The sequence below is a fragment of the Phyllostomus discolor genome, chromosome 3 (genome assembly GCF_004126475.2).
Source record: "Phyllostomus discolor isolate MPI-MPIP mPhyDis1 chromosome 3, mPhyDis1.pri.v3, whole genome shotgun sequence".
Lineage (NCBI taxonomy): Eukaryota > Metazoa > Chordata > Mammalia > Chiroptera > Phyllostomidae > Phyllostomus > Phyllostomus discolor.
This window is the reverse complement of record NC_040905.2, coordinates 97,519,783-97,546,672: the sequence shown is the minus strand read 5'-3', so window position 1 is coordinate 97,546,672 and position 26,890 is coordinate 97,519,783. Positions and strand designations below refer to the sequence as shown.

At 47.2% G+C, this 26,890-nt stretch overlaps 1 protein-coding gene and 1 pseudogene across 1 annotated transcript in view; both read right to left on the bottom strand.

The window, feature by feature from the left end:
• Nucleotides 1-14,272: 14,272 nt before the first annotated feature.
• The window catches only part of GALNT17 (polypeptide N-acetylgalactosaminyltransferase 17), a 428,715-nt gene continuing 416,097 nt past the window's right edge, over nucleotides 14,273-26,890 (bottom strand). Inside the window, exons 10-11 of the mRNA XM_028526697.2 lie at nucleotides 16,738-16,905; nucleotides 14,273-15,907 (exon numbers count right to left, since the gene is read on the bottom strand). Coding sequence (XP_028382498.1) covers nucleotides 15,779-15,907; nucleotides 16,738-16,905 — 297 coding nt within the window. The 3' untranslated portion in view covers nucleotides 14,273-15,778. The remainder of the gene's footprint in view (nucleotides 15,908-16,737; nucleotides 16,906-26,890) is intronic.
• On the bottom strand, nucleotides 16,913-20,474 carry LOC118499548 (annotated as a pseudogene).

The window sequence follows — 26,890 nt, the reverse complement described above, 5'->3', positions numbered from 1 at the left end:
ATTGAGGCAGCAAGTGCTTACTGTAACTTCCTAAAGTCTGTGCTAAACCTCCCCAGTAGGGAGTGTAACCAGTTCAACCACTCCCCACACCCCCTGCATCTGTAACATCCTTCTCTTTAAAGTAATTAGCAATATTCCTTTGTTAGCATTTTTCCTTTGTTATCAGTAAAAGGTAATCACCTGCAGCAAACCTGTGCATAGTAAATGAGGATCATCTTCCATGTAATGTACCCAGAGGAGCAATAGAAGTCTGTCCAGGCAGGGACTGGGGCGCTCTCGCTCTCTCTCTCTCTCTCTCTCTCTCTCTCTCTCTCAGAGAGTGGCCACACCGTCCCTTTTTCTCCACAGAACTTCTGTAGTCCATGTGTATTTGTCTTGCGGCCACAAGGGTCTGCATCAGTATTGCATTTGGAAGTCAACCTATGCTTCCTGAAGTGTAGCACCTGAGGGATAGAGGTAGGCCACCCACAGCATCTGTTACTCCCACTGTCTTCTTCTGCCAGCAGGAGGCTGTGACTGGAAAGGCTACCCCAGGTCCCGAGTGTCCAGGAGAAGGAACAAATGTTTCATATCTAAAGGACAGAGAGACACTATGGGGCAAATGTTCAATCAGAGGCCAAACCAGAGAAGCCAGGTTGAAAATAGGTCATCAGGCCTGGCTGGCGTAGCTCAGTGGATTGAGCGCAGGCTGCGAACCAAAGTGTCGCAGGTTCGATTCCCAGCCAGGGCACATGCCTGGGTTGCAGGCCATAACCCCCAGCAACCCCACACTGATGCTTGTCTCCCTCTCTCTTTCTCTCTCTCTCTCCCTCCCTTCCCTTTCTAATAAATAAATAAAATCTTTAAAAAAAGAAAAAAAAAGAAAAAGAAAATAGGTCATCAGAGGACTGACATAGACAAGTATTTTTGGCCCAAGGAAACGTAGCGCAAAGAGCAGCAGTGGAGAATCAGTTCCCAGAACAAATCCCAGACTGAGAGTGTCCTACAGAGGCTTCCCAGGGCAGGCCGAGAGGCAGGTGCCCAGACCCCTTTCTGACCTGCCCCTCCAGAGACCTGTATATGGGTGCTGGCTGTGGTGACCCCAGAAATCAGCACCATTCTGAGCTGTTGCAGGTCATCCAGGCTGGTTCTGAGGGTTGGGGTGGACAGATGGAAGGAGATAAAGCCCTTTGCATAGTGTACACACATAAGCCCTATGGGCCACCAGTCTTTTTCTGAAGTGTATTACTGCCACTGTTATCATCGGTCACCAGGAGATCTGTTCTTCAATTGCCACATGCCTTAACCCTCTTGGGATGTCAGCTCCAAGAACCCGCCTGGCATCAGGCTGTGCCTTGGCAAGGTAAGATCTGGGAGAGAATGCCACCTCTGCAGCATCTTAGCCTCAGGTCCATGGGCTCCTAACGCCTCTGCCTGTGGAGTTCAGGGAGCTTGTGACCTCGGATGGGAAAAAGTTATGCCCTTAGTTTCACCTCTAAATGAAATTCAGCATTTCCTGCAAGTATCACAATAGACAACAAACCCCAGTAGATGAAAAGTAGCTGTTCTGTACCTTTGTCACCAATGGAAGTACCAGTTAAGTTTCATGTCAAATTGTAATTGTGGTAGAAATTTTGTAATATTACCTCATATATATGTATACATCATACATACATATACATACATACATACACATATTCATACAACTTTGAAATGATAGTCATTAAACCATCACATATCTTATTTAATGCAATAATTAAAAGGTATATGTATATATTTCTAAATAATAAACTTTGTGTATTTCTATATAAGTGGGTTTATTTGTTGTTCTATGTACTTTGTTTTACACATTTCTAAAGTGTTATTCTAAGTAGGGGTCCACAGGCTTCTGCTGATTGCCCGAAGTTTCCGTGGCCTGGAAAAAGTTCGAAACTCTCCGCAGGCCCTCAGGTGACAGGAGGTACAAGATCAGCCCAGGCTGGGTGTCCGAGGCAGGTACAAGGCAGCTCAGGTCCTCCCTGACCGCCGGTCCCTCGTCCCCATCCCTGAGGAATCACTCCAGTTTGCACAACCTCTGAGTTTTCTCTGAACTCCTTTCAGAGCAGCGGAAATCAATGTCAGGCACCAGCAGAGGGTGCAGCCACACCGTTCTGAGACGCCTTCAGGGGTCCTGACCCTCAAGGAGCCCCATCTTTTCACACATCCAATCATCAACACCCCACCCCACTGCACACCCTGCCACCGTCCGTGGCAATCACGACAACCACTCCACACACTAGGGACAAACCTAGCTGTGGGCAACCCAGACAGCTCACAATTCTCTCTTCAAACTCCACAGTTTACTGCGTGTGTTCTCTACAGGTACCTGGACGCCATGCTCATTTCATTGAGGAATATAATTCAAATTCCCACCAGGGGGCGCTGAGTATGCGGGTGTCAGGAACGCCCACCTGCATTTCTCCTTCCCTGAAAAAATTCGACTGGTGGCCAACCAGCCTGTTGATCACACTCTCAGTTCTCTCCTTCCCTTCTCTTCTTTTTTTCCTTTCTCTTTTTCTGTCTTTTTGCCTTTCTCTCTTAATGCCTTTCCCCTGTCTCCCTCTATTTTAAATTATCTTTATTTCTCTCTGTAGTTCTGTGCTTCTTTCTCTCTTTTTCCTCTCGTCATACATGTCTCTTGTCCTGCCCCTATCTGCCTCTCTCTTTTCCATTCCTGCTTACACACACCCTAACAATTCCCTCCTAACGCTGCACGCAGCTATTTGGGGCTGGGGGCTACCCAGCAGTTCCTGAAACTGTGACTCCGCAGGGGATTGCAGTGGGTGGGCCCTGATCTGGCAGGCTGTCACGTGATTGGTTGCTCCTCAGGCAGCTTCACGCCCAAACGAGGCACCTGCAGCCTGGACAGTGGAGGTGTGGTGAGACAAGCACAGGTGCTGGCACTATGCCAGCCACCTTCATCTACCACAGATGACCTGAGTGACTCTGAACAAGCTACTTGACCTCCCTGGGTCTTAGTTTCCTTATATAAATGGGCCTAATCCAATCAGATTAAATATCGGATTTAAGTGGGGTTCCTGTGAGGCCTAAATATGTGTAGTAGGCAGCCTTTGAATGGTTCCCAGTGATTGCTGCCTCTGGGCATCCAGGCTTTGTTGTACTTCCTGAGCATGGCCAGACCTAGTGACCTGCTTCTAGCAAATGAAATGTGGCAAAAGTGGTGGGATTTCACTTCTGAGGTTAGGTTACATGGGATTGGAGTTTCCATCTGGGGGCTCTTGCAAGCTCAGATGGTCTTGCTTGCTTGCTGTGATGAGGCAGCCATGTTACCAGCTGCCCTGTATAGAAGGCCACATGGCAAGGAACTGAGGCCCTTAGTCCAACTGAATCGTCCCAACAGCTTTGGGTCTTGGAAGGAGATCGTCTCCCAGTTGAGCTTTGAAATGACTCAGCCATAGCCAATGTCTTAATTACAGCCTGTGGGAGGCCCTGAAGCAGAGGAGCCAGCTCAGCTGCCTTCAGAAGCTGACCCACAGAAGCTGTGAGCTCATATATGTGGTTTTATGTCACTCACCTTTGGGATCATTTCTTGTGCACAAATAGATAACGAACACAATATGTAAACAATCTTATATTAGCTAGGTTTGGCTAAAGTGAAGTGACAAATAGACCCAAACAAGGAATGGCTCTACAAAATAGTCTTGGTTTGGTATTCAGGTCAATGAGAGGGGTCTCTTTCATGCAATCATTCAGGGAATGAGAATCCTTTCACCTCATGGCTCCACTACCCTCTAAGACCCCACTGTTGTCCACACCCAGCCCAGAAGCGGAAAGGGAGCATGGTGGAGGCAATCCCACTTCTGAAAAAGACCAGTCCCAAAGACACACCCATCACACACACTCACACTGTCCTGGGGAAAATTTAGTCACATGGTTCCACCTCTTTTCAAAAGGGACCAGGAACTACAATATATCTAGTCGTGGTGTCTAGAATCTTAGAGAGGATGGATATAGATGGCATAGGCCCAGTCTAAAACACTTAGTATATACTTACTGGTCAGTGAGAGCCTGGCCCTGGACTCTTCTTCTTCAGGTCTCCATTCCTGACACTGGAATTGTCAGGGACTTATCTCAGAGAGGTCTCTTTTATGGTCTATTTCTATTCAGATTGTGGATTCTATAGAGTATTTGGGTTGCTTCAGGGATCGGCCTTTGTATTATGCAGTGGTTGATTTATTCCTAACTCACCTGAAAAATTAAAAGCTCCAGAAGTTTCCCATAGCACACCACATCTTCACCTTTAGGGTTGAACCATTGCTTCAGACAATTTAGACCACAGAATTTCCTTAATCAGCAGAAATTTTGTTTCTGAATCAGCCTTAACTAACTAATGGCATGTATCAAGAAACTCAAATAAAACTAAAAAACAAACCCAGAACTAAAGGTTTATTTTTCAGTTTACTTCTCTCTCATGTAAAGAAACTCTTAAGTAGCTGACTCAGAGTTAGTCTGGTAGCTTCACCAGGAGCCCAAGGTACCTTTATTTTCTGCTGTAGTCATCAAGGTCACCCTGTAATTGCAGTGTGGTCGCTGCAATCCTGTTCTTCTTCCAGGCTGCAGGAAAAGGAGGGGCAAGGATCAAAGGGGCCTCTTCAAAGGCCACTCCCAGAGGCTCCACCCAGTGACTTCAACTTCTCATCAGCTATCTGATCTGCAAAGGAGGCTGGGAAATCTAGTTTCCTAGCTGGGAACCTGGCTGTATATCGTATCACTGAGGTTCTCTTACCAAAGAAGAAAGCAATATTTGGTAGGCAGGGAGCAGAGAGATAGATTTCTCCCAGATACAAATCCCAGCTACCTTTTCCATAGTAGCCATTAATTAATGGTATCAGCTAAACTGTCTGTATCACTCTGAAGAACCCCCCCCCCCCCCCCCCCCCCCCCCCGCCACAGCTCCATTGTTACTGCTAATAAGGCTGAGTGTGAGAGAGTGTCAGCGCTATCTCCTGGGCAGGTGGACAGTCCCTTCCTGGGCCCTGGCATCCAGCACTGACCAGGGCTGTCTGAGATGGCTGGGTTAGATGATGCCCATGGAGTACTTTATTCACAGTAGTAGCAGTAGTGGTAATAGTAGTAGTAGAGTTACTTCAGACAGTTTTAGATTTACCAAAAAACCTGAGCAGGTAGTACAGAGTTCTTATAATACACTCCCACCACCCAGTTTCCCTATTATTATCTTACATTAGTAGGATACATTTATTACAATTAATCAATATTGATATATCATTAATAACTATAGTTCATAATTTCTTCAGATTTCCTTAATTCTTTTACCCAATGTTCTTTTTTCTATTTCAGGGCCTCATCCAGGACACTACATGCAGTTGTTCTGTTCCCTTAGGTGTCTCTTGACTGTGACGTCTTCTCCGACGTTCCTTATTTTTTATGATCTTGACAGTGACAAGTCCTGCTTGTGCAAGGTGCCCCTCTGTTACATTTGGCTGATGTTTTCCTAACGATGCAATGGGGGTTATGGGTTTTGGGGAGGAGGACCACAGAGGGGAGCTGCCGTTTGCATCACATCATATCGGTGTGTCATACCATCAACATGATTGATGGTTGCTCTGTTGACCCTGATCGCCTGGCTAAGGCGGTGTTCGTCGGGTGTCTCCACTGTGCAAGGACTCTCTCCTCCCTTTCCACATTCTATGCTTCAGAAGCTATTCACAGTTAGGAAGTGGGGAGTTGTGCTCCCCCTATTTAAAGTGAAGTATTGACATAATTTATTTGCAATTCCTCTGAACAAATTTGTCCCTTCCCTCAGAAACATTTTAAAAGTATAAGTCGATGAGAGTTCCTTCTTCTCCTCTCATTGCTAGACCTAATAGAAACCTGGTGCATTTTTGTGAAACAAAAACTCAGGGATGTGCATTTGGACTTTACCTGTGACTAAGCACTTAAATTTTTTTTAATATATTGATTTGAGGAGGGGGGAGAGAAAGAGAAGGAGAGACTGATTTGTTGTTTCACTTATATATGCATTTATTGGTTGATTCTTGTATGTGTCCTGACTGGAGATCGAACCCGCAACCTTGGTGTATTAGGATGATGCTCTAAGCAACTGAGCTAAACTATGAACTGTCAAGTCTGGTCCTCCCCTTCCAAAGTGAAACGTAACAAGTGGAACTGTCATCTCCCAGCTGGCATGTGAATTTCCACAAGGAGAGCTCCCAAGAACCACTTGTGCCGCCTGAGCACACAGCTCACACTCTCACCAGCACTGGAAGCTGGGGTGGGAACCATCAGGAGGTTCACCTAAGAACAGCCAAGTCGCATAAGCACAGGGCTGGCAGTAACACCGAAGGCCACCCACTCTGCCAGTGCCTCTCCAGGAACAGAACTCAGTTCCTCCTGAGACTTCCACCCCAGCTTGGGGAGGACGGCTCTACTAGAAAGCAGATTCTTATACCAAGCTCAGAGCCATAGTCCAGCTTCTATCCATGTGACCCCATTCTGACTCTCTGAGTCATAAAGAAGAAATCCAAACCAGGCCTTTTCTCCCATAGATGCTCTCCAACCCCCCACCCACACCCCCCACCATGGCCCACTGAATCTTTAAGGCAGTGACCATCTCCTCCAAGCTCAACACCCTTGGTTTCTTCCTTGAGAAGATATGATTTCCAGGTTCATTACCATCTCTACAGCTGCCCTCTTTTGTGGAAATCCAAGGGGGCAGGACAATCGCTTCATCCAGCATTTTCCACTCCAAGATCTGACTGGCTTTTCTTGGAAACTGCTGACCCATATTGAGGTGACTATTGAATAAAGTCCATTTCATTTTATACTCCCCTAGCATACATTAGTATGGCTGGCTTTTCGGATCAAAGTGCAGGGACTTCCATTTACTCCATTACATTTAAGCATACCATGACCCCATGATGTATTACATATGTATATGAAGTCATAGGGATCAATATGAAAGGAAAAAATAGGGGAGGATGTTCACAAACATCTCTGGATGGTGAGATTTCTCAGGCTATTTTCCTTCTGTTATTACTTACTTCTACTTACCATCAATTAACTTGTAAATTACCAACAAAAAGGTGTTTGGGTTTTTGTTTGTTTGCTTGCTTGTTTTTTTGCTCTTGTTCTTGTTTGAGCAACACTGTTTTCTTAGCCTGATGAGGACACACTGAACTGTTTCAGACAGAACTGGCCATTCTTTCTTGTGAGTCTTCTAAGTATGTACATTTGTAGGCACTTCAACCCGACAAGGGGGAGCAGATGTCTGGGGCAGGAGGCCAGGGCCTCAGGCAGCGCTGGCTGTTCCGAATCAGGTGACGTCTCCCTGGGACAAGGGCCTCCCGGGGCCCAGGAGGTGCTAATGAAGTCACCGTGCTAAATGAATCTGCTCCTCTTGGCTCTAAGGTGCATGGCAGAGAACCTAGACATGGCCCTGCTCCTCCCTTTGTACCTGAGGCTTTCCTGTTAGAACAGAGACCCTGCAGCAGAGCAGCTGGCTAAGTCGTGAGGCCCGTTGGTTATGAACCAGCAATTCTGAGTGACATGGACTGAGTGTGAACCCCACACTGAGTGTGAAACCCACACCTGCCGCTTACAGACTCCATGATATTGGGACAAGTGCTTGATCTCTCTGAGCCTCCATGTCCTCATCTGTAAGGGAAAACAGTTGTAACTGCTGGGGATTTGCTGGGAGAGTTGGGAGAGCGGATGCCCGCAAACGCCTTTGTGTGGTGCCTGGAACACAGTATGTGTCCGTGTACTGGTGGTGGTTATAGTTATGGAGGCCATGACACTTTCCTACCTACCCCCCAGGAGCAGTGCTGGCTCTGTCCTGCCAGCATACACCACCAGCATTGGCAGTGAGCACCCGAAGAAGGAACCAGCCCACCAACAGCAGGAATTACAGGAAAGCAAAAAACACAACAGAAAACAAAAATATCAAAACAACACATATAACAAACCTGTAGCCACTGGTGTCAACCTCCTTATCTCTCTGGATAATTATCCTGGGGTAAGAGAGATTTTTAAGAAGCTGAAACATAAAAATAAAAATAGAAACAAAACCCCAAAACGTTCCCACCACGGCAACCCAAAGCACGGACTCTTTCCTCCTTGGGCAGAGGTGGCAGCTTTCTTCCACCAGGCTGTCCTCATTTGTGTTCTTGTCACAGGCATCAAGAGCTGGGCCCTGTCTAATAGGACAGCTCTTGGAGATGGTCATGTGCACTAGGAGAGCCTAGGAGAGTGCAGGCCCTCCATCAGGGTCAGGGGCAGGTCAGGGGCAGGCTGCTGATGGCCTGAGCACAGCATTGCTGGAAGCAGGAGCTTCTGGCCTTCTCTTTCCCCGGGCTCCCGCATAGCCAATTTCCTCTGCTGTCACCTACATTGAACCCAGCACTGGGCTGGCCACTGCCTAGGACCCCACAGAAACTCTCCAGGAAGAAATGCAGCTTCACTCCAGAGGACTGGAGCAGTGACTCCACCCTCTAAAAAATTCTAGAAGTAGCCCCAAGACATGCTTGGCACATCATTAATTTGGGCAAATTCATGGTAGGTTAGGGTTGGGCCTGTGGGGGCAAAAAGAAGCTAAATTGTAAAATGGTGGTGAGCAAACACAGTTTCAGTGCACACGGGAGCAGAACTTCCCTCTGTTTTCTACCTTGGCACCGGGTGGGGGGCCTTCCTTCCTTCCTTCCTTATCTGAGGATATATTTATTGATTTTAGAAATAAAGAGAGAGAGAAAGATCTATGTGTGAAAGAAACATTGATCAGTTGCCTCCCGTAAGTGCCCTGATTGGGAACCAAACCCACAACATTTGGTGTATGGGAAGATACTCTAACCAACTTAGCCACCTGGCCAGGGCTCTGCAGGGAGACTCTTTAAAGAACACCTAAGGAGTGGGTACAAATATCAGAGTGGTATAATGTCAAGGGAGGTCTCTGAAGCACTTAGAAGCCATGCAGTTAGTAAATAACTTTGTGTTTAAACCCTTCATTTTCTAATGAACTGGAGAAGTTCATTAGAAACTTCCAATGGAGTTTCAGAGCTTGATAAAAACGTGACACCAACAGACTGATGACAGCTCTCATCCATCCCCCTGAGAAAACAGTTATTCCAACTAGGGCTTATTTTCACTTCTTGCCTTTCTTCTCATTGCTCACCTTTGGGTCATTCTCAAGCTTTCTGAACTGGAGAAGTCGTGGCTCATAATGATGCAGAGAAAGTTAAGTATGTGAAGTTAGACACCAGAAACTTGTTTTGGTGGCCTGGGTCAGGACAGGGAAGTGTCATTTCCCCTTGTGTTTTCAAGGGCAAAAGAGTCTGGAGAAAATGTAAAATCTGGGAAGTGTGTATTCTCCTTTTTGTTATTTTCATGACAGGATTATAAATGCAATTTCTTTCTTTCTTTAATCCTCACCCAAGAATATATTTATTCATTTTAGATAGAGAGGGGGAGAGAGAGAGAGAAGGAAGCATCGATGTGAGAAACAAACATTGATTCCAGTACGTGCCCTGACTGGGATCGAGATTCAACCCACAACATTTTGATGTACGGGATGATGTTCCAACCAACTGAGCCACCTGGCCAGGGCTAAATGCTGTTTCTTATGATGTTTCTGTAGACACCTCACCATCTGGAGTTCATGCCGATGCTCACCAGTGCCTCCTGTGACATGGATTTCATGCTAGGTGAGAGCTCAGACTCCTGGGAGAGTGGGAGTGTTCATAATGTTAGCTACCAATGGACCAATAACCTCACTCTGACCAACACTTTCCAAAATCCTCCCCAGTGAGATTTTGCTTCACATTGAAAATGAAAAAAATTCTCTGATTTTCACTTAGGACATTTTGCTCTTTTCCAAGTATTACAACAAGCTTGAGAATGACCCAAAGGTGAGCAATGAGAAGAAAGGCAAGAAGTGAAAATAAGCCCTAGTTGGAATAACTATTTTCTCAGGGGGATGAGAGCTGTCATCAGCCTGTTGGTGTCACGTCTTTATCAAACTCTGAAACAAGTTCCAAGTTTCAGCGTCACACAGATGCAGTGACTCAGGCTGGGCTTCTCTATTGGGTGCTTCACCAGCACCTGGGAGGCTCTCTGACTCCTGCAGTTGCAAGATACCAAGAAGATTTTCAAATTTTGTGTCTTCATTTCGACAGTTATCTGAAAACTAACATAAGCATTTTCTGGATCATCTGGATGACCAGGTTGGCACTGATGGTGAATCTGGGACATAGGTTTGTGTGTGTGTCACAACAGCCTGGCACAAGGTAGTTCCACAGTGATTGTCCCAGATGAAAGAGAAGGCTGATGTGGACACTGTCATCTAAATGTGTTTGCCCCTCAGGAAAGTCAGGGGGATACAGATTCCTGGAGAGCTGGGTTTCTATCTGCTTTGCTCACTACTTCATCGTTAGCCACACCCTACACAGGTAGTAAGTGGTCAGTAAGCAAACACTTTAAAAATACCTGGAGCTCCGACAAGCGGGTGGGAGGGTCAGGTCATCAGCAGGCACAGAAGACCCTGGGTGAGAAGGTGGTGTCATCAGCAAGTCCAGTGCAGCAGCCACTCTGTTTCAGGAGACAGTGCTGCCGCCAGATTCAAGCCATGTTGTTAACTCACGTTTTATTGACTTTGGAGATAGATTTCTTTGCATTGACTTATAAACTTATTTATAGTTTATTTATAGTTATAGTTGTAATGGGCCTATGAGCAAAGCCATTTTATGTTTATACATATTTGAGAAACACCAAAATGAAAAATAAATTAGGTCAGCTGTAAAGGTATATGAGAAATGATTTTTTTCCTGTACAAGGATTCCATCTATTACTTTTCTTAAGAAATGGTGGATAAGCATTTTCTACAACATATGCCCAATCCTGTGGCAAATTGGGGCATGGCTTCCCCAGCCAAGAAAGGTAACCATTTCTCCAGGAGTGTGGTCTGCCCACCGATAACGTTGCCGCCTGTGGAATACTGGTTGCTTCTCTCAGTTACAGTCAGCTGTGCTAATGCTTCAAGGAGGGGCTCTGACTCTGATGCCCACAGCAGATTTGAATGGGCAGTTGGTCTTGTTTTCAGAGCTCCAGAGGACAGCTGGAGCTCTGAAAACAACTGTGGAAAGAGGTTACTGAGATTTGGACTTAGCTTGGCTCACTGTCAGAAAATTTCCTGCCCTAGAACAAACAAGCTGTCTCTAGACTTTATCAAGCAGTTATGGGGTGATTACCTGGATGGTGAGTGGGCATCTAGTGGGAGAGTAGATTACATATATTGATCCTGCTGATAATAACTGGCTCCACCTGGCAGTCTCCTGTGTTCTGTGACCATCAGCAGCATTGATGACCCCTGCCTGGCTTCCTTAGTTTCTCAGCTTGGCTCTTTGTGCTCGGGCTGTGCTGGCGTCCATGGCGATAGGCGGCAGTCAAGCTGGGAGCCATACTGCAAGATCCAGCCACCAGCTAGAGCCTCCTGGGCAAAAGAACCCTGAAATCTGCAAATATGCCAAGGCCCCCATCCATGCCAATAGATGTAGACCCCTTTCTGACTGCCCAGGCTCCAGGCTCCAGGGTGGCGAGGCCTAATGTATTGTGTCTCTTTTCTTCTCTCAATATAAGCTTTAAAGGCTAAAGGTCATGATAGTCATTGTGTACTTGCTTAATGTATGTTAGCCCCTTTTTCCTCCCTTTCTCCTTCCCTTTGAGAAGTCTTAAAAGCAAACCACAGGATATGTGCCCACATATATTTGTTGAACTAAAATGTGCCTCTAGAGTTTGGGGTCCACGACTGATCCCTATAGTCAGGTCTAAGAAACTTGCTTGATAAGTGATAAAACAGAGTGGCCAAGAGACTCGGATTTGTGGTGCAGGAAAGGAAGGGGCAGCTGATTAGGAGCGGATGATCTGCCAGCCCAACTGCTGATCAGAGCTCAGATCAAAACAAGAGGCTGCAACACTGGCAATGAGTGGGGATCGGAACCTGAGTCCGGCCAGCTGGCAGTTCCCAGATTTCAAGGGCCACCTGGCTCCTGAGCCGGCCCCAGGCCCCTCCCAAGCCTGTTCAGCTCCAGCCAGCTGTCCCTCGGCATTTCTCAGAGCAGCAACGTGCAAGGAGAAGAAACCACATGCAAATCAGGGACAACTTCCTCATTCCCATCCCTGGGAGAGTTGCCAGCTCTGCCCAGGCCTGACTTCTGCCCTTTGTGAAGTGGGGGGCAGGGGGAGATACTTTTCAAGAATGGTGGGAAAGTGTCAGCTAAATAAAAAATGGCTTCCGAAGCCCAAGTGAAAAGGCGTGGAGTGGCTTCAGGCCCAAACTGTGCTTTCCCAGTCTTTTCTATTTCTTTCCCTTTTCCAGCCACCAGAATAAGTATAAAGAACACATTAGAGAAATAACATATATAGATGCAAAGACATCAGCTTTGGTGGCTTGGATATGTATCAGGAAAACCATCTGTGACATTTTCTGCCATATAAATTGAGGGAGGGAAAAATAGAGAAAGGAGAAAGAAATAGCCACCAGACGGGAGCAGGGAGCGGCGGGGTGAGGGGGCTGGGTGAACAGAGGGGGATTAACAAGTGTTGTCAGAACTCAGCTGTACCGGCAGCGTCCACCTCTGCCGACTGAGAGTGGGGTAGACGGATTCGTCACATCTCGAACTGCAGATGGCGCTGACTTCCACCGAAGGAGGGTAAGATTCCCCTCAAGCTGCTGCCCACAGTCCCATGCAGAGATGTGGGTCTCTGGAATTCCAAATTCCCCCACATGACCAGGGACCCCAGGCTCCCCCAGGGCCCTGCTTCTTTTCTCTCCACCATCTCTGGCTTTCTTAATTCTTCCTCTCTGCTTTGTCCCTTGGCCTACCACCCCATGGCCTTCAGGGCCCTGGGACCCTGCAGGGCAAAGAAGGTACCGACTGGGGATGTTGGCCTCTCGCTCTGGCTGGTCTTCCTAGGCAGCCTCCCCTTTGGGAGGAAGCCCAGCTGAGTGCTGACAGCCTGTGCTGACAGAACGGATTGCCCAGGGCTGCCGGACACTGAACCAAGAGCGGGAGCTCACATACTTGTGTCTGGAGGCAGAAAGGGCCCCCCAGGCTCTGAGCCAGCTTCTGCACCCCAGCTCCCCAAACAGGGAAACCACCCAGACATCCTATCCTGCTGCTGGTGACACTCAAGAAGAGTGGCATTCATCTTGCAAGTTCCAGGATACTTCCTTCTGTCGTATTTTAAGGCTGCAGCAGGAGGACAGGTGAGCCAAAAGAGCCGTGAGCTCTCTGAATGCATGGGCCCAGACCTGGGTTTGGGCCTTCTGGAAGAATAGAGCACATCTTTTGGCTGCTGTGGTCTGAGGTGGTTTAGGCCCATTTCCTGCAGGAGGAAGGATCAGACAGAGGCCCACTGAGAACCTCACCAGGATTTGGGCTCAGTCTCAGCTAATAGTAAAAGAAGGTGTTGCTTTCTTTGAACTTCTACTCTAAGACCCGCACAGGAGAGAGAATGGCTCAGACAGGGCGGGACTCCTCCTGGAAGCACTGCCTTGAGCTGTGATCTCAGCATCTCCCTGGACCCCCATGGGAACACACAGATCTTCAGCTAGTTTCACTTCACAGCTACCCTCAGGCTCTGATATTTAAGGTTGATGAACTCATTACCAAGTAGCATTTTCCATCAATGTGCCTGTAGACCCTGACTCTCATAGAACCCAGTAGAAAAATGGCAACTGGTAAGCATGTGTGTGTGTGTGTGTTGTGTGACACCAGACAAGATGGGACAGAGGCACAGGGCTGTCACAGCCTAGGGGACCCCCACTGAGATGGGGGTCCCATGTTCATGTTCATGTCTTCCATGAACATTTCCGTGACAGAAGGTCTGGCATCCTTTTGGATTTCACTCTTCCATGAACCAAAGGGGCAGATGCTTCCACCACAGGCTCCATGGTCCTCAGAGTGTAAACAGGTGCCTGGCAGCAGGAGTGGGCGGGTCTGGATGGCTCAGCCAGGTCACTCCCAACCCTTCTCTTCCTTAGAAGTTGCTGCAGCAGCCTGACTCTCCTAATCTATAGGGGTAAAGCACCAAACGGCGTTTGTTCTGCTTTGGGGTGGGGCAAAGGCCAGTGCAAGGGCAGGCTGAATTTTTCTCAGCCCCAAGCTATGAGGGCTTTTGCCTGTAATAAGACCAAACCTCCCAAACCAAAGGAGCCCTCTACCACACCCCAGGGACTCCCCCAGCTCCAGTCCCCGGAGAAATCAAGAAGCAAACAAGGCTGTTTGGGAAGTGCTCACGTGTGTTTATTTCACAAGGGGGGTATGGGGGGGCCGATCACCAACAAGATGCCACCAAATGAAACATATGAACCCCAAACTGGGCAACTATAGGGTTTGGTTCTGGGCAGGGCTTGGTCTTTGGGGACAGCATGAGGGAGAGAGATGGGAACTGGCAGAAGCACAGCATTCTGTCTAGAGTACCACACAGGGCAAGGCCCAGCCACATCCTTCCATCCAGATATATGGCCACCCCCCAGCCCCCCAATCTTCTCAGCAGCCTTGTCCTGATCCAGGCAAGCAATGAAGTGGAAAGCCTGAAGCCACACTTCCATACCTACTCTACCACACACTCAGACATACACCCAGACACACACGCCACGTGGTGTCACACATGCATGCACGCACATGCAGCCACACACGCCCTGCCACACACACACTAGCGCACACACTCAGATGCATGCACACACATCCATATATTAACTCTGATTTATAAGTGCACCCTAACCAGAGGGCAATCGAAAAAAAATTATTACTCTTCAGAGAGGAATCGACTGCCTTCTCCCCTGTCAGCCAACAGAGCATGGGCTGAAATGAAATGAGCACAGAGCATCCTTGAGGGCCCTGGCCCCCTTTGCTGTGCTGGTTCCAGTCCCTAGGCTCCAGGTGGAGGGCCCTTGCTGAGCCCCCTGCAGTGGCCTCCATGAGTCAGGGATCCTGGTCCTTAGCAGGCAGAGCTGCACTGCCTGACTCCAGCCTGGGGGACCTTGCACAGCTCGGGCCACCCTGTGTGCTCAGCCTACGTCTGTTTCAGCTCCCTCCAGACCCAGGCAGAAGAACTGTCCTGGGAGCACAGGAACCTACTAATGCCCAGGTGACTATGAAGCGTCAGCTTCTTACAGGCCAGCTCAGGGAGAGTCTGGAAAAACCCAGAGCTAAAGCCACACACCACCTAATGGAAAAGTTTGGGGTGGAGGCTACCTTGGTTATGAATGGACATCTGGGCAGAAGTGACTTCAGGGAAAACTGAGTCTCAAGGCCTCACTGCCTCCTCTGAAATGGGGGGATCTAGGATGTGGCTGAGACCTGCAGCCCCCAACTTTGTTGAGGGCTAGGGTGGAATTCAGAAGCTGCTGCTGTAAGAAGTGAGAAAGAGGAGAGGCCCCTGCCAGTCCAGTCCTGATGGTGGGTGGGGAGATGACAAAGGAGATGTGGATGTTTCACTCCTTGGTACCAGGTTCACATCTGGGCTGCAGAAGACACAGCTCCTGGGTTCCCAGTGAAGGGGTGGGTGGGGGGTGCTTTCCCAGGGTCCAGGAGCCTCATGGAAGCTGAGTGCCTGATGTGGACACAACGTCTCCATCTGGGGCCCCCATGCTGCCCTGGAGAAGCCCCGGACACCCACAAGCACCTGCTGGCTCCCAGCTGTCTCTCCACCAGTGTGGCTGGTCCAGAACACAGGCAGACACTGTCCCAGGAAGCCAGGCTCTGGGGTCCCCAGCTCCTTCCCACTACTTGATGGAATTCTTAATCGTCCACCTCTGTCCTGTGCAGCTGCGGAGGATGAGGTCGATGCCAGCCAGGCCACGGTTCTCCACCTCCAGACAGCGCCCTGTGCCCTTATTCATGATGGCTCCATTCTGGGAGGAGATGGGGGTAAGTGTATGAAAGAGGGAGAGAGGGAAGGAATGAGAGAGGGAGAGAGAGGCTTAACCACCACAGTGCCTAGCACCTGGCTTCTTGGGGGGTACAATCCTCAAATTCTTTGTACACGGGGAGGGATCACTGGAGCTTCCTCTGGAAATTCTAAAGCATGGGTGTCAAACTCATTTTCACTGGGGACCACATCAGCCTTGTGGTTGCCTTCAAAGGGCCAAATGTAATTTTAGGACTGTATAAATGTAATTACTCCTTAACTGGGGAGGGGTGGGGGCAAGGAGCTCGGTGCTGCTACCGGGTAGAAACAAGGTGCCGGGCCTGATAAAACAAGGTGGAGGCCCAGATTTGGCCTGCAGGCCTTGTGTTTGCCACCTGTGCTCTAAAGTCAGAAAATAAATAAGCTTCATCAGTGGCTTGTCTCTTTTTGAGTGGCTGAACCAGGTAAGGAGCATCGGTGGAGAATGCTGTCGGAATGAGGACTTTCCAGGGATATATGAGGTCTGACTTTCTCCATCCTACTGGCTGTAGGTACTTAGCATATTTCAGGAAAATCACCACCCCCCATTCACCTCCCAACGCTAATCAGAGCCAACCCAGCCTGGCGCTGCCACGGGGATCCAGACAGCTGTCTCCCGTGGAACGCCTCCATCGATTCCCCCCAAATGTGTTTCAGGTCCAGGTGCCTGCCCCAGGGTTGGAAGACCTTTGCTCGATGCACTTTCCTGGGTGCCCCTGGACAAGTCAGATTGCCCTGTGGTCGGCAGCACCTTCTTCTGCTCTGGAGTGTTGGCCCTGTCCATGGAGCACTTACCTGGATGAAGGTCCACCGCTTGTACAGGCTGCTCTTGACCTTGTCACAGTCAAGCAGTTGGGGCAAGCGACTCTTGGAGTTGTCTACTAGGCAGCGGGTGTCAGGGAGGAGCGTGGTGGTCCCCAGGGCTCCCAAGTGCAGAAAGCCTTCCTTGGTATAGCGGGCGAGCTGTGGAGAGAGCAGCGTGCCCAGGGAGCAGGGCCAGGAGGAAGGAAAACAGGGCTCAGGCCTGCAGGCCTCACCCATGCCTCTGTCAGTGCTGCAGTCCTGGCCACCATTTCAGGCCTGTCCCACCCACCAACACACACACCCACCTCACAGGGGAGCCCTGCCAGGAAGCCCTCTGGTTTGTGAAGACTGGATATAGATTCCTCTGGGTTGCTCTCTGATTTTCTTTTCTAAGCATGCCCTTGTCAATGTTTCAGGAATCTAGCCTTCTATCCAGCAACATGGGGAGCAGGGGTAAGTGAAAGAGCAGGACAGCTGATTTCTGAAGCCTGGCTCTGTCTCCAGCTGGCCGGGCCACCTTGAATAATTCACTTAACCTTTCTGAGCCTCCATTTCCTCCTCGATTATAACTGGGAATTAACTAAATCTGTCCTGCTGCAAAGGGCCCACAGAGGCAGCACATGAAAGAAGAAACAGACATTATTAAAAAGCATTCAACCTCATAGATTTTTAAATAAATAAAACAGCAACGAGATACCACGTTTTTAAAAAGACCTTATTCCCATTTTGTCAAGGTTTGCATAAGATGGGCTGATGAGAGGGTAAATTACTACAACCTGGCAAGAAACGGATTTCAAAATACATACTCTGTGCTTTTAAAATGTCCTGCTCCTTTAACTCAATAAATCCACTTTTAGAAATCTATCCCAAGGGAATAATAAGAACTGTGAACATACGTTTATGTACAGGGTATTTACTGCAACGTTTTTAATAGCATCCTGAATGTGCAGCACAGTCCTGGTACTTGCTTTCTGCCCCATGTACCGCAAGGAGTGCTGGGAGATTGTGGGAGATTGGAAAAATGGTCACATCCTTCACACTTCCTTCTGTACACCGGTAGTAATGTCAGTCAAATGGAGTCTAATTTCCCATCCCTTGAATTTGGTGACTTGCTTTGGCCAACAGAATATAGCAGAAGTGTGGATGTGCCTATTCCTTGATTAGACCTTGCATACTTCCACCCTCTGGAAACCCTGCTGCCACCATGGCAGTAAGCTCAGGATGGTCTGCTAGAAGGTGAGAGACAGCCACCAGACAAGGGGGTGAGATCATTGGAGATCAGGTGGTCCTCAGTCAACCTACTAGCTGATAGGAGATTCGTGAATGAATCCCGCCAAAATCTGCTGAGCCTGGTCCAGGTCACAGAACCATCTGGCTGGCCTATGGACTCATAAGCAATAATGAATGCATATGGTTTTAAGCCACTAACTTTGGGATAGTTGTTATGCAGCAATAGCTAACTAATACAGAAATGATGTTGCCTGCCAACTCTTCCCCCAGCAGGGCTCATACGACTTCAGTAGCCTCCCCTCTCCTGCCTGCCCACACTTAAAACTCTGTTTAGCACAGCTTTTAAACAAATGCTTTCGCCTGCCATTCACACTTCTTTATGGGCAGGGACTGGGTCTAATCCATTTCATTACTTGCTAGGGGAATTATCACAGACCAAGTGCTCAGAAATGTGTTTATGAATGAGCACATTGTAAATGTGGTGAGCATCCTCACTTAAAAAAAATGAAGCCCCATCTCTCCAAGCATGTTTTGAAGAATCCTCTGTGTGCCCAGCCTGGGGAAAGGCCTCAGGGAGTGTAAGGCTGGGGCTGTGTTCCCACTGTGATGGTCCCAGTGCAGGCTGGGTGGGGGAGGGGTGCGGTGAGAGAGGCAAGCACATTCTTCCTGCTTGTCCTTGCAATCCTAAGAGGTGCCTAGGAGGGGAGTGGTGATCACTAATATACAGCTAGCTCCTATTTATTTACTTATTAATAAAATAAATAAATAAAATTACTAGCTTGCAGGTAGTAAAGGCATACTCTGCATCATTTCTAAGATGGTGCAGAGGATAAATGTTGGAATTTGCATAAACCCCAGTGAGGCAGGTGCTACTGCCCATTCCATTTTATTTATTTATTTAATTTGGGGGCAGCAGCACTCACCTGTTCTGAGGGCCTGCCTGCAAGGAGCTCATAGCCTAGGGGCTGAGCCCCCACATGTGCTGGGTGGGGGAGGAAAGGAAGTACAGGAAGAAAGGAAGTTCATGCAGATACCGTGGCCCGAGCAAAGGGTATGCAAAGCAGGCACAGGCAGTGGGGTGTCAGGGGGATGGCAGCCTGGCAAGTCCTGCCTAGACCAGGGGGACTGGACCAAGCAGAAGCATGAAGCCTGCCCCATTCCCACTGGGGTGGGCTCACCTAGGGGTGCACTGGAGGTGGCCCAGTCCCTCTAGCTGCTGAGCTGGGCCCCACTGGCATGTCAGTGTGTCAGCCCTCTCCACCCCATACTCCTTGACCATGCAGACCCCTGAGGGAAAGCAGGTAGCTAGGGTCTGGGACCCCAACCAAGACAGCAGGGTAGAGGTGGGCTCCTGAGGGAGCAGGTTGAAGCCATGATGGTCCTAGGTCCCTGGGTAAGTCCCCAAGGAACTCCCAAATTTCCATGGCTGCCCCTGGGCCAGCTAAGGAGGGAAGGAGGGAGGCACAAAGGAAGCAGAACCCCAATAACCAGGGACAGGCCCCAAAAGGCCTAGCCCCTCAAAACTTATGCTGATAAGGAGGTTTGGGAGTACACAGGTGGAAAGCTGAGAGGAACCCACCTGAGGGGAAGGGAGACAGCCAGACACACAGCAGCCAGGAGGGCAGCAGCAGAACAGAGACATGCATACTCGGAAGGTGTATGATGGAAGTAGGGAGGGGAAATATGACCACTTACAACCACACAAAACCTCCATACATGTCTAGCACCTGGCAGAAGGGAGGGCAGCAGGGCAGTGGTGGGCGGGGCCAGCTCGATTTGGAGAGGATGTCATAGTGTCCATAGCACTCAGAGAAGATTTATGTGTTGGTGGTATGACCCTCATCATGGTGCATGTACTCCATGTGGATGGAGGCGCTGAGGGCCTGGGCCATAGCAACAGAGTGGATGTGGTCACTCTCCTTGCACATGGGGTTCCACTTCCTGCTGGCAGAACTTGACAGTCTGCCCACCCAGTGCAGGTAGCCCGAGGTGAGCCACTGCAGGGAGATCACCAGGTAGTCTGAGGTGTTCTGGTTGTTGAAGAAGGCCAGCAGGTCGGCTACTGAGGTCTCTTTTGCATCAGCTCCATCAGGCCTGTGAACCAGTTGTAGAAATCCTCAACTGTGAACTCGGTGGTGCCCTGGACAGCAGGTCTTCTTTGCTCTTGCCAAACATAGCCTTTACCCTCTGCAATTCCTTGCTATATCACCTAGCAGTGCCTCCAGGGGGAGAACCTGAAAACTCAACAGAAGCAGTTCCCATTGGGCCTGATCTTGCCGATGTACAAGTATGGTCCTTTTTGTGAAGGTCCTTGATCTTCTGTTGATGTTGTCATGCTCATCATACTCCTTGTACAAGACAGTGAGTTCTGGCTGCTCCGAGGCTGGAGGGTTCCGCATGGCAATCTCTTGCTGAATTTGGCCCTGCCAAGCCATGTTGGCTTCATCATAAACAAGACTGTCAACACCAAAAACACACGTGGCAGTCCTCAGGGACACTCACACCCCCAGCCACCTGCAGCATCCCCAGAGGCCCTGCCTAGTCCTTTGCACCTGCACCTGCTATAACTTGATGCCCTCCTGGCACAGACTGGGGAGGCAGGGCAGGGGATGTCACTCCATTTTAAAGATGAGGAAACCAAGCCATGAAGACATCTGGTCACCTGGATGGATCTTGGCCTCTCGGGTCCATAGAGACCCTGTGCTTGGTGGCCCAGGCCCAGCAGCTGAGCAGCAGAGGAGCCTCCTCCCAGATGATCCTCTCCTTCCCCTGAGAACCTGGGCATTTCTGGGCAGGAATGGAGTAAGAAGACAGCTCTGCTGAGGGATGTGGGTGCCTCTTCTCCAGGGGATAAGATTCTCAAGGGCTCTAAGCTCCTGGTGGAAGCTGCTTAGAAGACCTCTGCTTTGATCCTGAAAGGGGAGCCCATCAGATCCCCCCAAAACAAGTCACAGGGATTTCATTAAGTGCCCTTGAGAAAGATGCAGTTAACATGTGTTTTCAACCCAAATTAGTTCCAAATCAGTAATTGTTAGAGGCAAAATGATAAGAAAATCAGAAACTCTCTCCCATCCCTTCCTAACAATGTCTCTGAATATATTTAAATTCACCGAATGCAAAGTGATGAATGACAGCAAGCTGTCTTTATGTTCAGGGGAAAGATATACACAGCTGCTTATTGAAATTATGAATCAATCTATTATCCAGCAGGCAAATGAGTAGCGCCAAGAAAATTAATTAACTAAACATATCTGTGACCCAGATGTTTAAAGAGTGAAGCTAAATGCCACTGGGAGTTAGAGTCTCTTTTTTCTGAGGTCTGTTAGGACATGACAACAATGAGACCCCGGCTGCAAGGACCTGCCCCATGCCATGCAGGCTTCAGGGTGGGCAGGGTGACTGAGGAAGGCTGGCAGGATTTTTGTTCTGGGGGAAGGCCGGTTCTCACACCAAAAGTACCAGGCCAGGCGTATAGGCTCTGTTGGCCTGGCCCAGGGGCCAGGGTCAGGGGAAGGGCACTGGTCTGAAAGAAACATGGGGTTTCACAAGGCAGGAGGTTGGTGAGCACTGAGACCTGACATCAACGTTATCTCTCTCTTTGCTCTACTCCTGGAGTGGGAGTCTTCCTAGTCCACCGTCCACCATTTCCCAGCCCTATGCTCTGCCCCTGTCCTCTGCATGTCCAACGGGCTTCCCTGTCTTCGGGGCTTTGCTCAGCTGTTTGTCTGCTGGAAATGCTATTTTTTGGCATTATTCTAGGACTCTGGCTTCAGCATTCCTAGACCCTAGTGCAATTCTCTCCACTTCACGATGTCTAACTCATGCCCTCATCTCCTGTCAAGTCTCTTGTGCAACCTGGATCCATACATTGGGGGTGTCCCACCTCCTCTGACCACTCCGCCCCTCCATTCGCCAGGTGATGTATGTCTGGTTGTTTCTACTTTGGGCCATTATGAAATATACTGCTATGAATACAAGTGTAGTTTTTGTGTGAATGTGTTTTCAGTTCTCTTAGGTGTATATATCTAGGACTAGAATTGCCAATTGGGTCATCCAGTAAGTCTACGTTTAACTTTTTGAGAAACTGTCAAACTTTTCAAAGCAGCCATGCCATTTTCCATTCTTAACAGCAATGAACCAGGGTTCTAATTCCTCCACATCCCAGTCAACCCTTGTTATTGTGGTTTAAAAACATTTTTTAAAAATTCTAGCCATCCTAGTGGGTATGAAATGGTATCCTATTGTGGCTTTGACTTGCATTTACCTAATAATTAATGATGGTAAGCATCTTTTCAAGTGCTTATCAGACATTTGTATATCTTCTTTGCAGAAATGTCTATTCTGATCTTCTGCCCATTTTAAAATTGGGCTATTGCCTTTTATTGTTGAGTTGTAAGAATTCTTTACATTTCTTGATGTTAGACCAATTTCAAATATATGATTTGTTGATGTTTTCTCCCATTTTGATGGTTATTTTTTCACTTTCTGGGTAGCATCCTTCGAAGCACAGAAGTTTAAAATTTTGATAAATTCCAATTAACTTGTTTTTTGGGGGGTTACTTGTGCTTTTGGTGTCATAGCTAAGAAACCATTGCCACATCTGAGGTCATAAAGGTTTACCTCTATATTTTCTAAGAATTTCATAGTTTAAGCTCTGACATTTAAGTCTTTGATCCATTTGAATCAATTTTCATAGTATATGGTGTAAAATATGGGTCCAAATTCATTGTTTTTTTTTTTATGTGAATACCTGATTGTACCAGCACCGTTTGTTAAAAGCACTATTCTTTCTCTATTGAATTGGCTTGTCTTGTCATCTTTGTTAAAAATCACATGACTTGAGAGGCTTATGTCTGGACTTGCAGTGCTGTTCCATTGATCTACACATCTGTCCTCAGAGGATCTTACATCCCAGTTTGCTTGGAAGTTATCTCTCCTGCCCCTTAACACCTGAGTTCCTTCACATTTCCACACTTCCTTTCAGTTGGTGCCTTCTCCTCATTCAGCAGGTACCTTAACTCATTATTTCTCCCGTCTCTTTCATTTCTTCTAAGCTACAAACATAACCAAATCTTTATGTCCAGAAAATCTTTGCTAGCCACAGTTTTTATTACCTCCTAATTTCATCCTTGGATTTCCTCTCTCTGATTTCCTAGTGACTTACAATTTGATTCCTACCATCACGATGAGTGGCAATTGATCTCTTGAAGGTCAAAAAGACCCATTAGTTATCAACTTCAATTGTTTTTTCTTAGTCGTTATATTGGGCACCAACTGTGGGCCAGGTGCTGTGCTGGGTGCAGGTGATACCACCTCTTCTCTCTGCACCCATTCTCTTGGAGAACTTGCCATTCCCAGGGCTTTTACCTATGTGGTAACTTTGCTAACTGTGCCAAATTTCTATCTCCAAACTAAACTTTCCCCTCAGTTCCAGATTTGTATACCTAACTCCCTATTTGACATACTACTTGGATGCCTAATAAGCATTTCAAATTTACACAACCCAAACCAAATTCCTCCTCTCCTTTTTACCCTCCCCATACCCATCCAACATCTGTTCCATCTTGGTAAGGACAACTTCATCCTTCCAGTTGCTTAGGCCAAACACATTGGCTTCGCCCTTTATTTGCCTTTTCCCCTGACCCACCATATTCAATCCACAAGCAAAGCATATCCAGATCTCACCTCCATTACTGCTTTCCTGCTTCAAGCCACCTTAATCTTTGGACTAAATAAGTACAACGGCCTCCTCATTTGTCTCCCAATTCCTACCCTGGCATCCCTTGGTCATTTTCAATAAGATACCCAGAGTGATTGCTATTAAAATATACTATTTAAAATTATATTTCTTTAAATTGGATCCAGACTGTTCAATTCCTCTGCTCAATTCCTCTAAAGGCTCCCCATCCCACTCAGAATAAAAGTTCAAACTCCCTCCTATGGACTCAAGGCCAAAACAATCTAGTAATCACTCCCTGAGCTCAGCTCCCACCACTCAGCCCCTTGCTCACTCCACTGCAGCCACACCGGCCTCCTTGTAGGTCTGTTAACAGGACAGCTTTGCTCCTGCTCAGAGCTTTAGCATTTGCTCTTCCTTCTCTTTTGAATGTTCTTCTCTCAGATATATGAATGGTTCACTCCTTCACCTCTGTCAAATTTCTACCAAAAAGCCATTTTCTTGGTGTTTTTTTCTCTTAACCATCTTATTTAAAATTACACCTCCACCACTTGCTCTTTATCCCTTCCCTTGCTTTATTTCTCTCTCCAAGAACATATTATGTTCTAATAGACTATGTATTTTCCTTATCTATAGAGCTTGTTGTCTGGCTCCCTCCTTGAGAATGTGGAAGGTATCTTTTTTTTTTTTTTTGTTGCTGTTCACATCCCTATCCTTAGCTCTTAGGAGGGCGCTTGACACATAAGAGGTGCTCGATAAATTATTGTTGACATCATGAATGAATGGCACAGTACCTGCCTTCCAGGAGCTCACACTTTACTTAGGTAGGCAGGGAAGCAAAGAGGCAAGAATGACAAAGTGTGAGGTAATGCTATGAAATATACTAAATGTCTTCTTGGAACCAGAACAGAAAGGGCCCTAATCCACAGAGGGAGAGCAGAGAAGGCCTTCCAGAGGAGGGAGCACTTAGGCCAACCAGATGAGTAGGAGAAGGCAGACCAGACCAGACAAAGGCAGGAGAATGTTCCAAGACTGGGACACCAGAGATGATGGAGTGTAACAGCTGTGATGGGGCAGAAGTAGGAAGGTGTGGGTACAGTGCTGATGAGGCTGCACTGTACGAACAGATCATGGCCAGGAATAAGGGCTTTATCATGAGGGGCCATCTGAATTATAAGATGACCAGACTGGCTGTTGATTGGAGGGTGAACTGTGGTAGAGAGTGATGAAAGTGCAGGCCTTGGTGAAGGACTGAACTCAAGTGACAACACTGAAGAGGGAGAGAACATGACAGATGTGAAAGATGCATCCAAATTAAGAAAGACTTTGTCTTCCTGGTGAGCAGAATCTTCTGTCATCATGAAATGGCACACTTCATCTTTAATAATGCATTGTGTGCGGAAGGCCACTTCGTTTGACATTACTGTAGTCATCCCAGCTTTCTGCTCTTTAGAATTTGCCTGTCATTCCCTTTTCCATCCTTCTACTTTCAATGTTTCTCTTTATGTTTTAAATATGTCTCTTGAAAACAGAATACCCCTGGAATTTAAAAAATTTAAGGTGACAGTCTCTGTCTCTTAACCAGAAAGATAAGTTCATTTGTTTTTATCCTGATTAATGATATTCTTGGACTTTTTCTACTATCTTTCTTTGTGCTTTCTGTGTGTCTAGCCTTCTCTGTTTCCTCTTTCTCAGCTCTTTGCCTTTGTTTGGGTTAGTTGTATTTTAGGTTATTTGTTGACATGTTATCATGTTTTATTGTTTCCCTCTATACATTTAGAAGTTATATTCCTTTTCTATTTTTTATTGTTCACTCTCAAAATTTAGTCATTAACGACTTAGTAAAATGTAATGTTATTCAATATTTTAACATCCACTTCCATTTAATAAAATTCATGGACATTAGGATACAAAATCTGATCACCTCCTTCTAACTGCTCAGTCTTTTGGATATATTTCCCAGAGGAACAAATAGACATTATTCTTATTATTTTATGTAAAAATTTTTGCTTAGATTTACTTATATGTTTATAAGTTTCTTTATTTAGGATTCGTTCTTGCTTCAAGACATTCTTCTGGGCTCGTTTTCCTTCTTCTTGAAGTACATTTCTTAGAAGTTCCTTTGGTGATTGTCTATTGTGATAAACCCATTCAGGTTTTGTTTATCTGAAAATGTTTTGGGTTGATTTGTTACTCAGCAAAATGTAATGGATACAATCACTCCTGTGCACCTAGAAAGGTTCTTTTTTGAAAAAAAATTGGATTTATTGTAGATGATCTGGAATCCAGTTATACAGTACCAGGGAGTCCCTTCAAAACATCTAACCTGCTCTATTGTTGGAACCTATAAAATTATGACCAAACTAATCTCTGTGGAATTTGTCACTTCAATATGATGCTCACTGTTGCCAAGGTAACCCTGAAGCATATGTTCACATATCATGTGCAACTGAGGGGCCAATGGGTGGAGTTTCCTCCCGAGTCAATGACTGCCTGAAACTTGTTGACTCTCACTCTTGCAGGTATGGTCAACAGACACCTGGCTCCCACAGCCCTGATCTTTCCTAGGTTCTGGTTTGTGAGCTTGAGTCACCTTTGCACCCTTCTCTTCCCTCTTCAATAATGTTACAGTCATAGATTCTGCCTCCATTTGCCTCTTTGATACATTTCTTCCTAATAGCTCAGGTGAGGCTCTTCTGGGACCTGAACTGCTGCAGTAGCTTTGTAACTGGTCCACCTACCCCTAGGCCTTCCCAGTTCCCATCTGTTCTGTCCAATCGTGCAGCTTCAAATCATATCATTCCTTGTCTCAGCCTTCAGTTGCTCCCACTGCCCACTGATTTAAGAGAAAACTTTTTACCATGATATTCCACTCCAGGGCTCCAGTTTACCTTTCCAAGCTTAACTCTTAGCTTCTTGGCTTAGTCTGACAGATGACTTGAGAATTCTCAAAAATAGCCAACAATTTCCTTATGTGGTGGATATCCCCACCCTACCTTTAGCATCTCCACAAAACCCTCACCCGGATATGATCTCTTTGACTTACATAATTGTGTTTTATCAATATATCTTTCCTTGCTACAGGTTTTTGTTGACTGTTTTAGGACATTGGCATCCTACCGACTTTTATATAGCATAAGGATCAAAAGTATCTTGCAAAAAGCAAATGCTCTATTAATGTCTTCTGAATTGAATGGGATTATTCTAGGTTTGGCTGCTGAGCCTAAGAAGAGAAAT